The sequence below is a fragment of the Strongylocentrotus purpuratus genome, unplaced genomic scaffold (assembly GCF_000002235.5).
Source record: "Strongylocentrotus purpuratus isolate Spur 01 unplaced genomic scaffold, Spur_5.0 spur5_scaffold_6, whole genome shotgun sequence".
In the NCBI taxonomy this organism is placed as follows: Eukaryota; Metazoa; Echinodermata; class Echinoidea; order Camarodonta; family Strongylocentrotidae; genus Strongylocentrotus; species Strongylocentrotus purpuratus.
The window spans coordinates 39,651,159-39,671,485 of NW_022145612.1; the positions used below are offsets into that span (position 1 = coordinate 39,651,159).

The window sequence follows — 20,327 nt, forward strand, 5'->3', positions numbered from 1 at the left end:
TAATAATGTCTGTGGTTTCTAATCTCGCCACAGCACCAATGTCCTTTTGCAAGACATTAACCTACATTTGCCAATCTCCACCCAGGTGAAGTAAATAGGTACCTGGTAGGATGAAATTCCTTGAATGCTTTAGTTTAGCGCCTTATGGCAGCTCAGCTACAGCCGGAGTAATTACACGATACTTGTATGAAGGGCAGTAGAGTATACTAATATAGTAGCAGTGCTATATAAATTGACCCATTATTATATTACATCAATAATACTGCCTAATACAAAAAGTACATCAACAAGAGTTTGTTTGGTCTCAGTCTAACATTTTATTTTTTTTCTCACAAGACACTTTTCAATCAAATGATTTTTTTTTCTTTCTTCCAGCTACAAAACTGATCACTATTCCTATACAATCACATCTACTACTCATACTGTACAACATCAATTGAAAAGAGAAGAAAAAAATAAACACATGACAAAAAAAATAATGGGCGATTTGAAACATAGCTTTTGCACCTATGACACAAACACTGAATCTCACAGAAGCAAAATAACGCTACGACAAAATAAAATCAAGGTTCTATTACATTTTCTTATACATCAAAACTTGTACAGTTGTTTCTGTTTCATGAACTACATCGGTTCAATAGAGTCCAAGGTAGTGCACATTGTAAGGTTCAGTTTCATTTATTTGACTTCTGTATATAAACAGAAAATGTTTAAAAACAATAATTGAGCAAAGGAAAATGAACTATTGCGTTGCAATGGCTCTTTGACAGTAAAGTAGCTCCAGCCAATACGGTTTATTTTTTAATGATCGCTAACAAAACTATTTAAAGACACAATAGCTATCTGCAGAGGTAGGGGGTTGTTCTGTTGAGGAATAGCAAGAAATGTGAATGAAACTATTTAGTTAACTGCACAAGCATCTTCCGGGAGGTACATAGACTTGGTTTTGGGGGGGATACCTGAAGTGGTCGCCTGAATTGCCTCTCTCTAGGAGGAAACGTGTCTTGAAGAACCCGTCTATAACGGGAACCTGTCTTTAAAGGTCACCTGTCTAGGGTGGTCACTTTCTGTGTTTCCCTTGTGTGGCCTTAATAAGACGGTTTGAGTGTATTGGCAATCTTTTCAGAGTCCTACCAAGAGTAAGGTTTTAAATGCATTTCATAGCTGTATGGCATACCTGTTGTGCATGTATTAGCAAATCAATAATAACACATTGGTGTGTTATTTTAAATTGACAGACCTTGGTTAGATGGTACCTTGGTTTGCGATTGGACACTTTGCTGGTAGCGCTATTCCTGTCCACTCTTTGTAGTATTGAAGTTAAGCAAAGGTATACTATAGAATACATTCATGCATGTACAACATTGGTGTACAAGTACAACATCTTTCATTTACTGAATTATTGGGGTGGAATTTGAAAATTGGAGGTTGCATATTGCTGTATGTCTTGCATGGAATTAATACCACAAATGTGTATAAACCATAAACAGGCTGTCAATTGATTATTTTAAAATTATACATGCTTCTAGATCAAAGCTGGGCTGTTCTTTAGTATCAAGTTCATGAAATACAAGTGGTCAACTATAAAGCAACTCCGACGATCAACTTTACCAATCTATGCTCATGCTTTAACCTGAGCAATTTACAGAATAGTTATGTAAAACTTTGACACAGAACAGGAAAGAAATGCAAACTATCTGCATGGTATGTAGTCTCGTAGTACATTCAAACATGTTGGGAATTCTACAATGCATCCACAGTTTTACACTGGTTGGTGGAGGAAAAAATACTGTACTCTTGAAGAGGAACACAGAACAACCTGTACAGAGACGATTTTATGTATTTATATACTGAAGACATCCAAATCACATGATTGATAAACTGTATTGTGTAGATTCAAAGGCCTTTCTTTGATTATGACAATAGATTATTGTAGAGAGGCCTCCATATGGCATTTGATTGCATGTCGTCTTGCCGCAATTTGAATACATATACAATTGATTTTCATAAATAACCGGGGCAAGACACAGAATTATCAAGAATATATCATATGGATCATATCAGACTAACGGGTCACATCAAGATAAACTTTTTTATCGTCCATTTTGTGATGCAGTACTCAACAACGCTGCCTTGTTAATATACAAAATGGAAATCTTGTCTGCCAGTCCATGACTCTCCTGATGCTACGTAACACATGATACATGTACATGGTAAAGATTTTCCACCTTTATATATTCACATTAACATCAATAAGTAAATATCCACACTTATTCTGTGCCCTTTACAGGTATCATTCTCCATTGACAAGGCTTGGCTAAGAATATACTTCCAAAACACATAAAACTGTGCACTGCTGGCTAGTACCAATTTACAACTCTTAACTTCCTAAAAAAAACCTTGTTCACATCAAGTTTCAATTCCTTCCTTAGAATGTCTATTAGAACAAAAATACTGTTGCACTTCATCATCGAGATAAACGGACTACTTCTCACTCACAACACAATAACAGATTCATACTGAATATCTGATATATTACATATGATACTTGGTCCAATGTTTAAGCTTTATCATCACAAAATAAAAAACTCACAAAAAATAACTCATCTAATCTGGCCGGTCTACAAGTACTCACTGATTTGTAGAACGTCTAACAATATGAGAATAAAAGTCTGTTGACAAATTTATTACAATATTCACCTTTTGTTATCATAGTTTGACAGGAAGAGATGAAAAAGGAAGCTACAAAATGGAAATACCAACACAATCATGTCATTTTTCTTCTCTCTCTTTCTCCCACATTTGTTGAAATGTTTGAAAAGGTGAGATGAAATCATGAAAGACTACATACAACGTAGATGCAAGGCCACCAAAGAAGAATAGCTAGTTTTGAATTGTTTTCAAATGGGGTGTAAGGCTTGTATGGAGGGGCATTCTGTGAACACCCATTTTATTTGCCTTTCCTTATTCTTTCAATATTCACCTTCAAAGAGAAAATCTGCAAAATATATCTCGCAAATCTCCTTATTCATTACTGTAATGGACTTTAAAACAATTGGGCTTTTTATGAGCAGATCTTAAAATTATATATTACCGCCGAATTGTGAATACATGTAATACAGGACATTTCAGAGTCTGAGAGTAGTTCTGTTTGCACCCCCCCCCCTCCCCTCCCTTCTTATCCCTTCCCTATAGATATAGAAATATCCCATGATTCCTGAAAATAGATTTAGAGCTTTATAGCTCTGTGTCAAGGGCATTGCATACACAGAATGAATTATTGGCATTTCTTTTTTAACCTTAATAATTCAGCTTTCCCCTTTAAAAATACCACTGGCAAGTTATTCACATAATATTGCCCCATTTTGTTTGCCCTAGACCTCCTGGTACAAGTACAAGTTAACTGGTAAATATTGCATTAAATGTAGGAATTTCATAAAACTCAAACTCAAATTTGGAAATTGTCAAGGCATCTGAACTATCAATTTACATTCAACCATATCGGTTCAACATTGAAGTCTTTAAAGCTCTTAAAATGTCACCTAAAATATGATAGGAAGAAGATACAAGAAACATGTGTGGGATTTTTTTTTTCTGGGGGGGGGGATGGTTGTGTATATGAGCAGGAGAAAGGAAAAACATGTAGGACGATCATACATTTGGAAAAAGTTGAAAGTAGCTGCTAGACACATGTTTCTAAAGGCTGTTAATGCCCAATTCATACAAAAATGATCGTATAGATTACACTATGCCTAGACTTTTCAACTGTACAATGGAAAATCTACCGTGTTGATACAAACAAGTGGATATACTGCAGTAGCATGAACATTGTAACAAGTGACAAAACTTCCTTTCCTACATAGTAACATACAATTACTCCATAGATCATAATCAAATAAATAATAACAATTTTCAATGGATAGAATGGAAGGAATTCATTAATGTAAATAAATTAGCTTCATTATAGGGTTACCAGCACATTCAGAAACTAGATGAATAAATACTTTTCTTTTGGTGTCATCTGATTGGTCGATACATGTATAAACCACAACATCATAGTAGGACCTGCAACTACTCTCAAAATCTGATTAATCTACTGAAAACAGAATGAAATATTCATACACAATGCCCACAATGTTTGAGAGTTGAATTTATACTATGAGACTCCTCTTTCGTTCTGCATTTTGCAATCTGTATTCAAATAACATACACTCATCCATATTACAAATATAAATAAATAAAGCGTGGTAAATAGTTGCGTGTTTTGAGAAAACGCCTAGATGTGATTTCGATGCCTGTAAGGCCATTCAATGTTAATGGATTTAAGCGCTACATTGAAGGAAACCCATGATTTATACTTTGAGTCTGATGACTTCACAGATTGTCTCTAATGCTAATTATGATTGAGAGTCAGAGTTTTGAGGTAGGATTATTACTGACTACAGACTAGACTAAAATCAACATCATGCATCCAAAACTATCGACAATAACAAATCTAAAAATATCAGTCAATCAGCGTGGCTGCATTTACAATTCATTCAAGTAGTCGCGGAAGCTGATGTGGAGGAAATAACACGAGGAATTTTGCAAGAAACTGATCCAGATCAATTTACAAGGCAGCTGCCGATCAAACACAATTCACTCAACAACTAATGACATACTACAGTTAGCTATGTACAGGTGGACACCATACCAATAATGATGAAAACTTCAGTCACAGAAACGAACAAACATTGAATACACGAACGTCTTATTATCAAGCATAGATTATTCCAAAATAACATTTTTTGTCAAACTTACTCTTCAGAAATACAATAATTTAAGAGCTTTGTTTCGTACGTGGAGGACATTGCGAAGGTTTATTTATATTAATTCTTGATTGCTTGAATGAAAAGTATTATGACATTTCCGAAAGCTCCATCCATCTTGTCTCGAAGAAAGAACGCATTGCGTGCCCGGCCCGGCCCACTTCAGATTCGTCCTCGTTAAACGTTTCACAGTTATCAAAAATGAGACGTGCATCGCCTGCAAATTCGTCTAGTGTCTTGTATCTGTACACAAAGAAGAGGAGGACACAAGAAGATGAGTTCCATGTCAACATTGAAAGTAAACAAGACACAGGTCTTTTTCATTATTCAAAAGACTGTGAACATTATTTACCTACAAGTGTATAAAGATAAATCAATGACAAAAAACAAATAGTGGAGTTTGTCAGGTTCTCTCTAATAACAATTTGTAATGAAAGTAAATTTATCACATTGAGATTTCTCTGAACACACCATTCATTGGGTACTTGATCTGATTTCATTTCTTTCTCTCTTTCAATTAATTTTTAAAATTTAGTATGCTGCTTGGTCACAATGAGGTTTGAGGTTGGTTATATTTCTCTGACTTGACCCATATCTGCCACATGATGTGGTGGTGGCTATTTTACCCGACTGCTAAGAAAGCATAAATGCTTGTTAGTAAGCAACCAGATGGCCGACGGCTTTAGGTCCTCTCTGAGGGACCTGGTAATGAGGATTAATGCCTTACCAAAGGCTTGGTTCGACTGACCACTGCTCTACCGACTGAGCTATCTAATGGATATCTAATCCATATTTAAATTTCATTTGCCAAATCTTGAAAGAGGGAAATGACTACGGCAATGACAATGGGTATGCCTATGGCAATGACAATGATGATGGTGATGATGGTAATGACAATGACACTAAAAATGCCACAGACAATGAAATGACTTACTTCTTCTCCTTGAGTTTGCTCTTCATGGTGCTGAAGTCCATCGGTTGTTTGATGATCTTACGGTATGTAGGAATCTGCTTAGTGTTGACGGGAGCCATGAACGGCCATGAGTTTTGCTCCTTCTCAATTTCACCAAGGATTTGCCTTTAAAAAAAAATAATCATATTATTATTTATGATATGCAGCATTTGTAAAAAAAACCTACTACAGAATATTTGTAGATTCGCTTTCGGACATCCTTGCTATGACTTTAACCCCAGCAGCGATAATATGTGCCACTGCACTATAAGAAATATATCCCTTGAGGTACCCAATACTATACAAGAAGGAACAACTCCAAGATGCCTGGTCTAAGCTAATAATGGTCAAGTCAAAGACTCCAACCTCTTGATTATGACTATAACATAATGTTCTTTGTTAATTGTAGTCTTCATGCATATCTTTAATTGTGGCTTCTAAATGTCGAGATGCAATAACTTTTCACAAAGGACAAATATTGAACATTTACATTTATTACAGGGCCTTGTTTGCTCTTAAAATCTCTCATTAGTTTTATATATTACATATACAATTACCTACAAATCCAACTTTTGTTTCATCACCCAATCAAACTAAACCATTCTACTTGGAGCAATTTTTCATAACTTACTTGCAAGGTTGGAGTTCCTTTGGCACTGAAGACGACTTCTTGGAGGATTTCTTATCCGACTTCTTTTCCGATTTCTTCTCCGATTTCTTCTCGGACTTCTTCTCTGCTTTGTCCGTCTCGTCCTTTGAGGAGGCTGCTGCTGCAGGGCTACCGGCCGCATCCATGACCGGCGTGTTGCGACCGGACTCGGAGGATTTCTTGGATTTACTGCTCTTCTTCTTCTTCTTGCTGGGTGTCTCCTTCTTGGCTTGCTGCGATGAGGGCTGCATGATTTTTCAAAAGAGAAATTTTCAATGGATGCGGTCCTCGTGGATGGTATACAAGTTATGCACGCAAAGGCTAGGTTATGGTTGAGATAACGTACTAGTCGTGATGTTAATAATATATTTGAACTTATTTATAATGGAGAGATGCTGGATTCAGGATTTACGTTCTTGATTGGGAAGTTGGTATGTTGGATTCTTCTAACGTCAGGATGATAAATTTGGAGACACATCACATGAATTGCTCATGCAGGTCACAATATTTTAAAGAACGTATACACAAACATATCTATATATATAAATAAATGGATCATGGACTGTGTTAGAGCATGGAGCATTGTACGAGGACATCTCAAGGAAATATCATTCTCTCATTATTCTTTCAATAGTCCTTATGTTTGCTTTCTCCTATCATTTGAACATAGCATTATTTTCTCATCTCTCTATCGAACAAAATAAACAAAGTAACATTATACAAGGTCGTTCAGATATCATATATGTATACTGAGTTTCTTCACAAACCGAGTCATGCAATCTTCATCTAAAACAAATTCTAATATCATGCATCATGCAGCTATATATACAAGAGAACAATAATTGTTTTTTAAACTGAAAAATGGTAAAAGATACAGTAAACAAACATCTGAGCAAAATGCCTCGTACACATCACCATTATCTTGGCCTTTACACTAATGTAAATTTGTTCAACTTATATGACGATTACAGTTCCCTACATTCCTTTCTTTGTATCTAATCATTCCAAATGTTTGAATAGATGCAGCAGTGTGTCAAGTACATCTCCCGAAAAAGGAAATAAGATGAAATAATATCATATACATGTAATGCCAAAAATGAAATGAATGTTAGAAAATTAGATGTTAAAAAATGAAAGTCGAAAAAGAGTTAATGGTTGTAATGTAGGTATAAATAAAGAGGAAAATGTTTGATGAAATGTAAAGTGAAAGAATATTAGTTAGAAATTATGGTTATTTACTGTTGAAGTGATTATTTGAAAAATATCATCAATCCATGAGAACTATAAGGTTTCTCAATTGCAAAATTAAAGACTGAAGGACTGTTAGTGTTAAGATATGAAGTCAAGAAAATGAGAGGGTAAAGGACAGAGGGAATATTAGCAAACAAAACTTTCTTTTTTCACTGGAATATTAGCTGTCACATCAACCAAAACCAAACATGTCGCCATTTCCTTCTTTTCTGGTGAGCTGGTGTATATAAAAATCAGTCTCGTTCTTTTTTTCTCTGTTAAGTTTGTTGTGTTTATTTTTTTCCTTTAAAAAAAAAAACTGCCAAAAAAAATGTACATTTTGCAAGTAATTTTGTTGTTGTCAGATTCTACCTTTTGGGTGCAATTGTCGCAATACCAGTCTCCCTCTGGCACTTCTGTTATTTTGGGTTTGAGACAATACATATGGTAGCCTCTGTCGCACCAGTCACACAGCAGCAACTTAGCCTCATCGCAGGAGCGCCGACACACCTTACAAGACTGCATGCAGGGGAAGGAGGGGGAGAGGGAGGCTTGGGTTTCGTCAAAGAGGCTGGGTATTCAAGACTAATCTTGTGGGATGAAATCATTCATGCATGCACTGATCTACTGTAATGTATTACACTACTATTACCGATGAATGAATGGATACCTGTGTGTGGGGGTGGATGGCTTATAATGCAACTACTCCATTGGAAACTACAAATGCTTGCTGTTAACCAATGCAAGAATATAAGCATGGATCTCATAATCAACTACTGCATGAGAACTGAGAGCAACTCATTATGAAGGCAGTTTCTCTTTGCATAAATACTAATTTGGTACGAATACACAAACAACTAGTTGAAAATATTGAAGACAAAATTTACTTTCACAACTCAAACCTCTATTACAATGGCTTCTACTACTTCTTCTATTTCTAAACACAAAATTTCTGCCCAAACACATGTTTACTTTTACTATCTAAATTTTACAAACTAACAAAAAAGGGAAAAAATAAGGTTGGTATATGAAAAAGCTATGAAAACATTGAAGCTACAACTAAAATGAGAGAAATAAATATCTACATGGTCATGAAGATTGGAATATGCATCATGCGTCTTTTGCAGCATGCAAAAAACCAAAGCCATATGGCTTGTTTTCTAAACCGGCTGACTACTGAATTCTCCCAAAGTCATGTGACTTCTACAGGGCCACCTGGTTTAAGTATTAAAGCAATAAGTCTGGGTATTCCAAACAAGTATTGCTTTCATTCATAACTTACCCAATAATACATTAAATTGCTGTGGCATCATGTTATTTTGAACAGAGGACTTGTTCTTTGGATGAAACAAAATGCTTGATGAGTTGGGGGGCTACTGGGTTCTCTCTAGCTATCAAACCACTGAATGAAAAGACTCGGGCATGTATGATAAGATACTCACAGCTTTCATGATGGACTTGTCCCATGCGATGCATCTATCCAGCATGATGATACAGATGTAGAGCTGAGCTGCAGAGGAGCAGTCGGCCACCGATCTCCTCCATCTTGACATGCCTCTTGGGACGTCGGATCGGATGAAACCATCTCCCTCCTCGTCATCCAAATTATGATGCTCATCATCCTTGTCGTTCTTCGCCTCTCCATCCTCCTCCGGCTTATCCTCTTCCTCCTCGTGCGTGGACTTGGAAACATCCATGGAAGCCTCGTCGACGACCAGCGTCCTGTCGTCATCGTCGACCTCCATCCTCTCTGTCTTGTCTTCGTCTTCCTTGTCGGCGCACTCGGTGGTGTTGGAATCTTCATTGAAGTTGAGTATGATGCCAGCCTGTCGCTGAAGACGCAGCTGCAGCTCCTCCTCGTCGCGTTTGATGCGGGCTGCTTCTCTCAGTTTCTCTCTCCTGTCTCGCTCCTTTCTCTCCCTCTCTTTCCTTTCCCTTTCCTTCTTCTTTTCCTCTTTGCTGTTCATATGAATAATGAAAAAGAATTACATGGATATATATCTCAGTTAGGTCACCAATTGATCAAATACCTAGATAAGAACTACATGTATGTGTATTCAATAACCACACATGTAGATTATATACGTACACAAATACAGGCCAAAGTACATCTATGCACAAGCCTTTTTGACCTATGTATTTTCTACAATTTATTTCAAAGATGATTACATCCTCTTCTGACCTTTAGATCGGATACACAATTCAAACTAGAGCGTTTGTGGTAAACAGCATGTTCTTTTCAACCATTTACCACAGAAACCTCAAGAGAACATGTGAGGATACGCAACCTCTTACATTAATGCATAAATGTATTTTTTCTGTCCATCTGTTCATCTGTTTTAGTTAACTAGTTATTCAAATATTTCAAGAGTATTCAGAAAGAACCTTAAGTGACTTTACCTTATTGCTGCATCCACAGAAAAGGTAGTGTGATCCCTGTTTCAAAAGAAGAAAAGATATAAAACAGTCAGTGAAAATACTTAGAATCACACTTGTTTAATTTTTCTCAAAGTCATTGTTTGTATTTTTTTTTCTTCTTTCAGTTTTTCTTTTGGTTACAATGTGGATTTTTCTACATTCCACAGGCAGAATATATAGTGAAATCATAACATTGAACCTCGTTTCTACTTATAACATCAACAACAAAATCTTGATTGAAGGATGGATAATCAACCCCCCCCCCCCCTCCCCTGATAATATCAAACATGGAGAATCAAGAGATGTGAGTTGTGCTAGCACTATGGATAGCTCTGTCTTTGCCTTCAAACCCACTTTGACAGACCCTGGTTTCAAAATTGAGTACTGTCTTTCAGATTACAACGTTAAAGGTTGGTCCTCCGATGGAAATAATCCAACTGATAAAAACCCAACCACACGCACACACACACACATGTGAACCTGTTTTTCTTGTATATTCCACATTTTTAATTATCTTGGAACTTACCTAAATCCAAGAGGTGGTCTAAGGTATCTCCTCTCTACTGCTTTCTCAAAGGATTGTAGCCTCTGGATGGCAAAGTCCACCAAGTCAATATTGGCTTCCTTGGCTGCTTGACACGAAACAAGTTCAGGGCTCTCTGTGGCTCTGTCAGGGATCACCCAATCCTGGCACATAGACAAATAATTATAAAAAAATAATCATAATATAAAAAAGTTCTTGTATTGCACAGATCACATTTAGATTTTGATATGTCCTTGTACACTTTCATGAGTGTTTCAATATTATTACCCTAGCTTTTTATTTAATTTGAACTCCAGAGGTTGCTATCAACAAACAATTCACAGGACCCTCTGTGACAATAGTGCAAATCACTGATGGAGATACTCACAGAAATACTGCCACTGATACTGCTGCTACTATTAATAATAATAACCACTGTTTACAACAACAACAACAACAGTGCATTTAATTAATAAATCCTGCCAGTTACCCATTCATAACCTGGGTGGTGAGAGACAGCTGTACAAAAATGCTTTGAGTAAGGATATACACACCCAAATTGTTTGTTACATGGGTTTGCCAAATGGACGAACCAAAACACAAACAAAAGTCTTGGATTCTTTTAGAAATAACCCCCTCTACCATTTGTCTCACTTTCATAGATCTATACCCTGTATTCCTACCTTGGTTTGCATAAATCCCTGGTTAAGTTTCTCCTCCATGGCTTCAATAGCAATGATCATCTCCTTCTCAATGTTGAAGGCAAGCTCCTCGTTCCAACTGTGGGAAGGGTCGGGATCCACGTAGCCTCCCTCCTTCACATTGGGGTTCGCTGCCATCTTCAAGGCTGTTTTAATAAAACAATGTAAAAACAGTTTAATGAAATTAGCAGGCGAATACACAAACAAATGATTCAATTGTCTTTATCAGACTTTGCTGATTCTTTTATTTTTTCCCAAAGCAGCAATGCTCTGGAACAGTCTACATGTAATGCAATACAAACACTGGATCCAGCAGAATGTTCAAAACTGCAATCCTACAAATAAAAGCGAATAATACGAATCCATGCTACAACACAATTCTACACTCCACACTAAACCACAATTCTATAAAGCACTTATTCTTGTCAAGTGATACTTCCACTCACAGTTCCCAGAGGACCATCCATGAGAAATGAACACCGGGTACAAGGTACATCAGCAATGACATTTTTTTTAAATTGAATTTCTATTGCAATTTAAAGATTGCTACTCACTCTTATGAAGTCCTTTAGTGCAGGCCTTGGCACAGAACTCAGTGTATTTCTGTAGGCTCTTCTGAAGACTCCTCTCTCGGAAGCCCCGCCCGTAGAGGTTACGTGTGATGTCGGCCATCTTCTCTGGGTTGGAGACGTACCACCAACCATGCTGTAAGTCTGCAGAAACAGATAGGGTAAAGACACACTTAGTCCTGGGACCTGTTTCACAAAGCCTTTTTTCAATGACAAATTACAAAGATCAGTGGAAAATCTGCTGATAACCAATCAGAAGCAAGGATTTCAGTAGCTTATAACGATAAGTGTCATTTGTCACCGATGACAAGTTTTGTGAAATGGGGCCCTGTACTGTGTACACAAATCCTGTTACTGTCAGGTTGCTTAATAATTTAGTTCATATATATATATATATATATATATATATATATATATATATATATATATATATATATATATAGAAACACTACACTTTTGACCTGTTGCCTAATAATTTGTCTGGATCCCATAGGCTTAAAACTGAGACCACTTGGTTCCCTTACCAATTTAGTTAAAAGACCTCAAGATGAGAATTTTGTTCCAAAACAATAATAGGGTTGTGGTTCTTTGATGTTGTACTTCTCTTGAGTCAGAGTACCATAACAGCAAGTCAAGAGAGACATATATATATATATATATATATATTAAAGGAACTATGAGAATTAAAGTGCTTGAAACAAATAAACTGACGATTTACCCATATCGAAGGGTACTATCACACTGATTTGACCTAGGACTGGTACTTAACCATGTTGCTCTTTCCCTTGATAAAAATATACCGTTTCAAGTATTATTAGATTGGTTAACTGTTCTATCATCTACAGAGACAATCCAAGACTTACTCTTTGGGATGGGTTCAACCTTAGCAGCCTCGATCTGAGCTAGAACAGCTTTCATCTGCGCAATGGCCTTGTTCTCTTCCTCTTCTTCTTCTGTCTCTTCAGACTTCTCCTGCTTGATCAGATTGTGAGCATAGCATTGCTCCATGGCCACAGCCTGTTCAGCCTCTGTCCCGTTTTCGTTCAAGGTGGGACCCATCTGCTGCATAGGAATAGCAGCCATCTGGGGAAAGGCAGCGTATGTCCCCAGGAAAGAGTTCATCTGGCCCATAGGCATCAAGGGGATGGGCATGTGGTAGATGTAGGGGTTGAAGGCGAACGCGGCGGCAGGGAACGCAGCGGCTGTAGCGGCAGAGACCTGGCTGCCATCAGCAGTGGTCTGCGATGTGGACGTCGTCTCCACCTGGGAGGAGTCCACAGAGGTGGCGCTTTCTGACTTGGTGAGGGAGTTCTCATCACAAGGAAGGCGAGGCAAGATACTGAACCACGTGTTGGACGAGTCCGAGACTCCGTTGAGCTTGGAGCCGGGGAGTTTACTAAGCTGATCAGCTGTAATGAGTTCACCACCATTGTAAGGTTTAATCAAAGGAGACGACGAGTCCGACCTGGGAACTAGTCCCTCAAGGTTCAAAAATCCTGGCTTGGGGTCTGGGATCTCCTCAAGAGATTTCTCGTTGGTACTGGCTCTCTCATCCTCCTTCATGTCCTTATCACACTCCCCGTTCATCTGGGCATGACTGTGAGCACTTTTCTCAACATCAGCAGCATATCTATCAACACCGTTAGCGGCAGCATTCACTACATCATTGATGATCTCCTTGACAACTGCTTCACTGTCCTCCTCAACTTTATCCCTACTCTCATCATCGCTCTGGAAGATGCCTGACTTTGAGAGATTCTCAGGTTTCTCAACCATCAAGTTTTGCGCATCTTCTTTGCTCTCGTCAGCTTTAGGTCCATTACATACCTCCATTTCCTCTGGCTGCTCTGACCCTTTGGCAATTTCGTCTCTCATAGCACCTGTCTTATCGCTTAAATCCAAAGCCTGGTCAGTGTCCCTCTCCTTCTTTTCACTGAAATCTAAGGCTTGTTCAACTACATCCTCTGACTTTCCTTCCTTTGATTTTGCTTCATCTGATTTCGTTTCCTCTGACTTTCCTTCCTCAACTTCCATTTTCACTTCAGGCTCATTTTCTAGCGTCCTTTCGCTCTCTTGCTTTATTTGCTCTTCAGCTTCTTGTTTTATTGCAGGTTCTGTCGGCACTGTACTGTCTTGGGTTTCGGTTTTAATATTATCTTTGGTATCAACAGGCTCTGTGGCCTCATCACAGTTTGAATTCACGAGGGCAGCAAACTCGTCGGGTATGGCACTCTCCATTCCTTCCACTAGAACCCCTCCAGAATGAGGTAGCACCCAGTAGCGACGCTTGTAACGGTCCATGCCAAACGACATGGCACGCAGGGAATGCGATGCTTCAAATATCTTGTTTCGGAACTGGCCATGTTGCTGTGATGAAATTTAAAATGAAATGGAAATTAATATTTCACAGTATTGAGATAGAAGGCAACAGTATGATAATACACAAGGTGGAAAAAAGATTATTACACACAATTTTGTTTAAATAGTTTTAATCCACTTTGAGAAAAACATTATACTCACAGTATTACATCCCAATCACACTACTTTAAAAAGAGGATATTGCCATAAAATGATAAATATTAGCAGATAGCAAAGGCTACCTTCATCTGACTGGACTAAATTTGAATTCCATAGGTATATACTCTACCAACTTAGCCAACTCAATGATAGTAGTACCAACTATCTAAAATTCAGCCTTTAAAAGGGGAACACATCCTGCATTCCTTAAAGGGATGGAGACCTATAAAAGTCTGTTCATACCTTTGAGAGCTTCTCAATTTTCTTATCCAGCTGTTCTCTGGTTGGACTCTGCTTTCCATCCTTATCCTTCTCCTTCTTCTCCTTCTCCTTCTCCTTCTCTTTTTCCTTCTCCTCCACCACCTCTTGCGTTTCCATCGGTTTCTCTCCTTCCTTCTCCCCTTCCTTTTCTCCTCTGTTCTCTCCTTCCTTCTCTCCCTCCTCCTCCTCTCTGACGTCATCCGTTCTTGGTATATCTTCCAGGTCTTTCTCTCCTCCATCTTTGCCCTCCTCCTCAAACTTGAACTCCTCTCCAGCTTCCATATCCTCCGGGTTCTTTGGAGGGCGCCCCCGTTTGCGCTTGACCGAGTCGTTGAGTTTGCCAAACTTCTTCTCCTGTTGGATTCTCAGTCTGTACATAGAAAGTAATAAAGAGACTTGGTAACATTGTTCAGATGAGAGATAGTGGTGCTAAGGTAGTGACTTCAATGCTAGATGTACAATTAAAGATAATCTGAAATTCTGAGTGAAAACATCCCACTATTAATGACAAAAATTGGGAAAAAGTGATCTGAACGATTCCTTAATTCTCCCACCTATATTATTAAAATTTAATTACCGGTACATTTTAGGTGAATGTAAATCGTCACAAAGCAATGAGTTGGCTCTATATACCTTTCCATAGGGTTTGGAAAATTCAAAAATGGTTGGGAGAATTTGTTGTTGGAGGGTGTCGCTCAGTTCTAAGAAATCCATAAATATCTTTGTGGTTTGAGAATTTGTTCAGGATTTTTTGCATGCTAGAGGGTTAGTACAGTGGAAGGAAAATATTAAGTAACAATTCATACAAAAATTACGCAGTTTTTGCATCGACCTACAACAATGTTACTGAGTCACTTTAACGTGAAGTCAATCAGGATGAGCTCCCAGACTCCCAGCATGTATATTGTCGGCCTCATGGGTTGTGGCCACATGAACAACAGCCAGACCTGCCAACCTCTGGAGATCAAAAACTGTATTCTTTAATCCCCAAAGTTGTATTTTACTGACAAAAGTTGTATTCTTAAAAAATAAACACGAACTGTTACGCGGATCAATGCCTCTTGCAGTTCCTACATACAGGAAGATTTTTTTTAATGGATTATTGGTTGAATATGCTTGATTTCGTTGCGACTGGTGTGTTCGATGAACCAATAAACATCCCCAAATTGCCTATGTGAGATGCTTGAAGGATACTTTACAGGACAGAATGGGCATTTTGCCATTGTTAATTAATAAATAAACAAATTTAAATTTAAAACAAAAAATCGTATTTTATTGAAGAAAATGTACTGGCGTATTTGCTTCTAAAAATCGTACAAAATACAACTAAATCATACTGGTTGGCAGGTCTGAACAGCTAGTGCATAGAATGATTTGTGACTTACTTGCGGATCTTTCCTTCGACGACCCACTTGTCCCTGCGTAGATTGGAGAGGTTCTCCATGCTGTTGTCGATACAGCCCACTACCCGGTCACTACAGACCAGCTGATTGACCAGGTAGCCAAGAATACTGGCCTTGTGGGTGGGATTGAGGGCCAGGAATGGCACTGTCTGGAGCTTGACAGCGAGCTGAAACAAGGGACAGAGCAAGGAATTTCATTGATTATATACATACAGGTCCATAAAGCAGAGAAAATACCTGCTATAAAGGCAATAATAATAATAATAGGCATTTCTATAGCGCCATCTATCTAGAAATTCTATTCCGAGGCACATTCATTATTACCCCGGCTTTAGCCTAGCTGCCATTACAGTGCTCAAGCATTTCAACGAATTAATTCCTGCCAGGTACCCATTAACCTCACCTGGGTCGAGTGTGGCAAATGAAGAACCATGGCCTTTGAATTTCAAGTCAAGTGCTTAAACCACTAGACTACGACACTTCTTACTGGATACATAAGTTGGCAGGTGGTTTATGTAGAATCTACTCAAACTGTGATGACAATGACCTTTGACCTTGAGATCAAACTTACCTCATCGGTTGAGCCTTTCATAGCCTTGAGGTAGCAGCTGAGTACTTCAGATAGGTTCTCCTGAGTAACATCAATCTCTAATAGACGTTGCCCACCAGCTGTCATTGCCTGTGGTATGTCAAGAAATTCAAAATGGCAACACTGAAATGTCTTTTCATTACATAACTGACCTAACAGATGTTGCTCAATTCAAATTGGCAACACTGAAAAATCTTTTCATTACAAAACAGACTTTACAGATGTCACCCAATACAAATTGGCAACTTTCCTAGAATCTTTTTAATTACAAGACTGATCTAAAAGACATTGATCTCCAGCTGTCACTGCCTGTATTGGGTTTTAATAAATTCAAATTGGCAGCACTCAAGTATTTTTTACTTACAAAACTGATATTTGATAAATTGGTATCACACAGTAGTCTTTACAACATGGTTCATAAAGTCACTATTGGTGCAATCTTATCGTATTACATAGATGGAGGTCCACAGCATATGCATGCAATGTGTTTAAATAAATAAACCCTTCACAAATCCTGTTTTCCCTTTTAAACCTCTCTAGTGTCCTTTAAGTACAGAAACTATGGTCTTTTTGAGCTAGAGTGAATCCCAACAACATCTATAGTAAGTGTGGCTTCGTGAGATGATGTAATTGGCAGGATGTTGAATAGTATTAATCCTCTTCATGACATGGACAGTGGATCCCGGCTGCTACAATGCACATGTTATGTTAACGCTGAACAACATAATGCTTTTTTTCTTCCCCCGCAACAAAACAAAGAAAAAGCTAGATGCATGGTGACTTTTTTTTAAATACACACAATGGGAAAGTTGTCCTGCACTACGTCAAAGTAACATTACTAATTCAGCCTATTTGACATCTTTCAAAAGTCCATATCTTTCTTCTTTTTTTTTCTGATCTGATTTCTCTCAAACCTTCACCGGTCTATTTTCTCTCATTTTTCTACAAAGGTTGGATTTCCCTTTAAAGCCTATCTGCACTAGTTTGGCCAAGAGAGATTAGACCTCTCTGCATGGTTACGGACAGGTGGTTATCTCATCAAATCAGCTCTCAATTAACATAAGAAAAAGGGGACCATGGGGGACCAATGGTCACTGATTAGGCATTGTTTGCTATATAGAGGGCGCACGTAGCAATAAGTAGTGCAGTAGGGCTTTAAGCCTGTGTATTACGTACATCTGGTGTTTTGTCATCATCTGGTAGACCTGGGTCTTCCATTGCACTGTTGACGAGTCTCATCGCCAAGGAAACAAGGACAGGGACATGTTCTTCTTCATTCTGCAGGCTGGCCTGGAGGATAGCCATGGTCGGGATGTCATCGTCATCATCTAATGGAGAAAAACGAGAAAAATATGAAGTGTGGTTTTAAAGCCTGTCTGCACTAGTTTGGCCAGGAGGGATTAGACCTCCCTACCGTGGTCACTGGCGGGTGGTTATCTCATCAAAACAGCTCTCAATTAACATGAGAAAAAGGGGAATATGGGGGACCAACGGGTACCGCTTAGGCATTGTTTGCTATATGGAGGACGCAAGTACCTATAAGTAGTGCAGTGGGGATTAAGGTTTTGGGTCCAGGACAAAGAAACTGATAATATAAATTTGACTTTGTTTGGAGAATGGACATGGTTGGGTTGGGGATGTCTTCATAATCTGCAAGAGAAAAATTAGAAGTGCCTTTTTAAGGATACTCTGTATAGGACCATGGCATCAAGTAACCATACGTATGACATTGTTTGGAGGATGGACATGTTGGAGATTGTCTTCACCATTTGCAGGAGAAAAATGAGAAGCATGGCTTTACAGGTGTTGTATCTCAGAGCTACATGTATGAAACTAAAGGAGGTCTTTATTGTTTAGAGACAGCAGGATAAAGTATCATCAAGTAACATCAACTTTTTCATTGGGGGTTGTTGATTAGGTATTAAAGAGAATTATCTACTTGCAGTGAAATTTTGTTTGCGAAAAACTATCAAAAAGTGTAGATGATTTTGAATAGCTGATCTTAAGGTAAATGCAGCAATGAGGTTTCTTGGAGAGCAAATCTTTTAATGCAATTGGATTTCATATGAAATGCCCGTTTTCAAAAGACAGCTGCTCAAGTTATCTCAAGTTCAGTATTCAATGGCTTCAAAGACTTTTAAATCCTGCCGAAGATTACCTAACCGAAAGAGGTTTACCTACCTAAACCTAGTGAATCGCCAAAGGTGTGTAGAAACTCAATGACCATGAGACAGTCTGCAAAGGCAGCTCCACAGATGGTCAAACCCTTCACACGATCCAGCTCAGGCAAGGCCTATATGACAAAAAACAAAAGACATTTCTAAATATAATATTGGCTGTTCATTTTCATATGAATCGTTGGTTTATACAATGATTGTGCAGTAATTACTGATCAAAGGCCTATCAAACTGATTTTCAAATTGTTGGGTTTGTAAGACTATGGATCCCTGAACACATATTACATGTATGATACATACTGTATATTGTATGACCAATATCAATCATCTCATTTTGCGGCTCTAAAAGCAGAAACCTTTGTAACCATGACAATTTTGATAAATTTCATGAGTGGTTGAGATTCACAAATGCTTCAGGCCTTGAGATGATTTGCAAAACAACATGACTAAAACTTTTATTAAATTTTTTTAAAATAATTTTTTTAACTCAAGTGTAATACAAGAATAAAATTCTATAAGTTGAAAGGCCTTTTCAGACACAATGGAGTCAACTGCCTCAAAAAATGCTGCAGCAAAATAGAAACCATTCAATGTTAATATTAAAAGAATGGCAAGAAGGGATGTTGCATGGTTTTAAAAAAATGCTCATCACAATGGCCCCTACATTTACATACTCCCTGATGTGTAAAGTAAGAGAGAGAAATATGAAGCACACGTTGTTATTTTGTGACAGCTCACTTCCTCATGTCTAAATGAAGCATTAGAAATCCTCATTAGTGTTGTTGTTGTTGTCTTAAACTTACGGGAGCTTCCGGAACAAGCTTCATATCTTCCACTGCTTTCTTGATCTCTCTAGTCATGTCTCTTTCCAGAATCCTCTGTTGCATTCTCCTCTCTCTTCGGTAGTACTTCTCTGTCCTCTTCACCTGCTTTTCTCGCTCCTTCTCCTGAAAAAAACAGAAACAATTCTATGTGTCACAAACAGAGTAATACTTTGGTTTAGAAAAGTATTATATTCAACTCGACAGGGTTTTACAGAATTTCTTTTGGATGCTGCTTTGCCCATCTATTGTCATTTTACTTTATATTGTATCATTTCAAAACAAATGGCCAAAGACATTTCAAAAGAACTTTCAGTAGCAAGATGACAAGAATAACAAATTCTGAATGAATAATTTCATTAAAAGAGATCTTTATGGGGAGCATAAGCTAGTATCAGTCAGTTATTTTTCTGATAGAGAAACATAAACTACGGAAGATTATCATTAGTAGATAGATACATGTAGATAGACAGACATACACACATAGTTAGATAGATAGATAGATGGATAGAGAGATAGATAGACAGACACAGATAGATGGATAAATAGACAGACAGACGTAGATAGATAAATATAAAGAGAGGGAGGTAGATGGGTAGATAGATAGATACATGTAGATAGATATGTAGATAGACAGTCAGACAGAAAGACAGATATAGATACATAGATAGATAGATAGATAGAGAGATATACAAATAGATTGATTGAT

At 37.9% G+C, this 20,327-nt stretch overlaps 1 protein-coding gene across 9 annotated transcripts in view; it reads right to left on the reverse strand.

Annotated features, from left to right (window-relative positions):
• Positions 1–293: 293 nt before the first annotated feature.
• Positions 294–20,327, reverse strand: part of LOC577880 (bromodomain adjacent to zinc finger domain protein 2B) — a 92,270-nt gene continuing 72,236 nt past the window's right edge. For 8 of the 9 annotated variants that reach the window (XM_030972748.1, XM_030972749.1, XM_030972750.1 and 5 more), the window contains 16 exons: positions 19,601–19,744; positions 18,802–18,913; positions 17,797–17,948; positions 16,603–16,710; positions 16,014–16,198; positions 14,611–14,998; positions 12,714–14,217; positions 11,836–11,994; positions 11,264–11,427; positions 10,584–10,744; positions 10,040–10,075; positions 9,082–9,598; positions 8,012–8,158; positions 6,392–6,654; positions 5,743–5,886; positions 294–5,051 (listed from right to left, as the gene is read on the reverse strand). In XM_030972748.1, coding sequence (XP_030828608.1) covers positions 4,898–5,051; positions 5,743–5,886; positions 6,392–6,654; positions 8,012–8,158; positions 9,082–9,598; positions 10,040–10,075; positions 10,584–10,744; positions 11,264–11,427; positions 11,836–11,994; positions 12,714–14,217; positions 14,611–14,998; positions 16,014–16,198; positions 16,603–16,710; positions 17,797–17,948; positions 18,802–18,913; positions 19,601–19,744 — 4,338 coding nt within the window. In that variant the 3' untranslated portion in view covers positions 294–4,897. The remainder of the gene's footprint in view (positions 5,052–5,742; positions 5,887–6,391; positions 6,655–8,011; positions 8,159–9,081; positions 9,599–10,039; positions 10,076–10,583; positions 10,745–11,263; positions 11,428–11,835; positions 11,995–12,713; positions 14,218–14,610; positions 14,999–16,013; positions 16,199–16,602; positions 16,711–17,796; positions 17,949–18,801; positions 18,914–19,600; positions 19,745–20,327) is intronic. The other variant, XM_030972752.1, reaches the window with a different exon arrangement.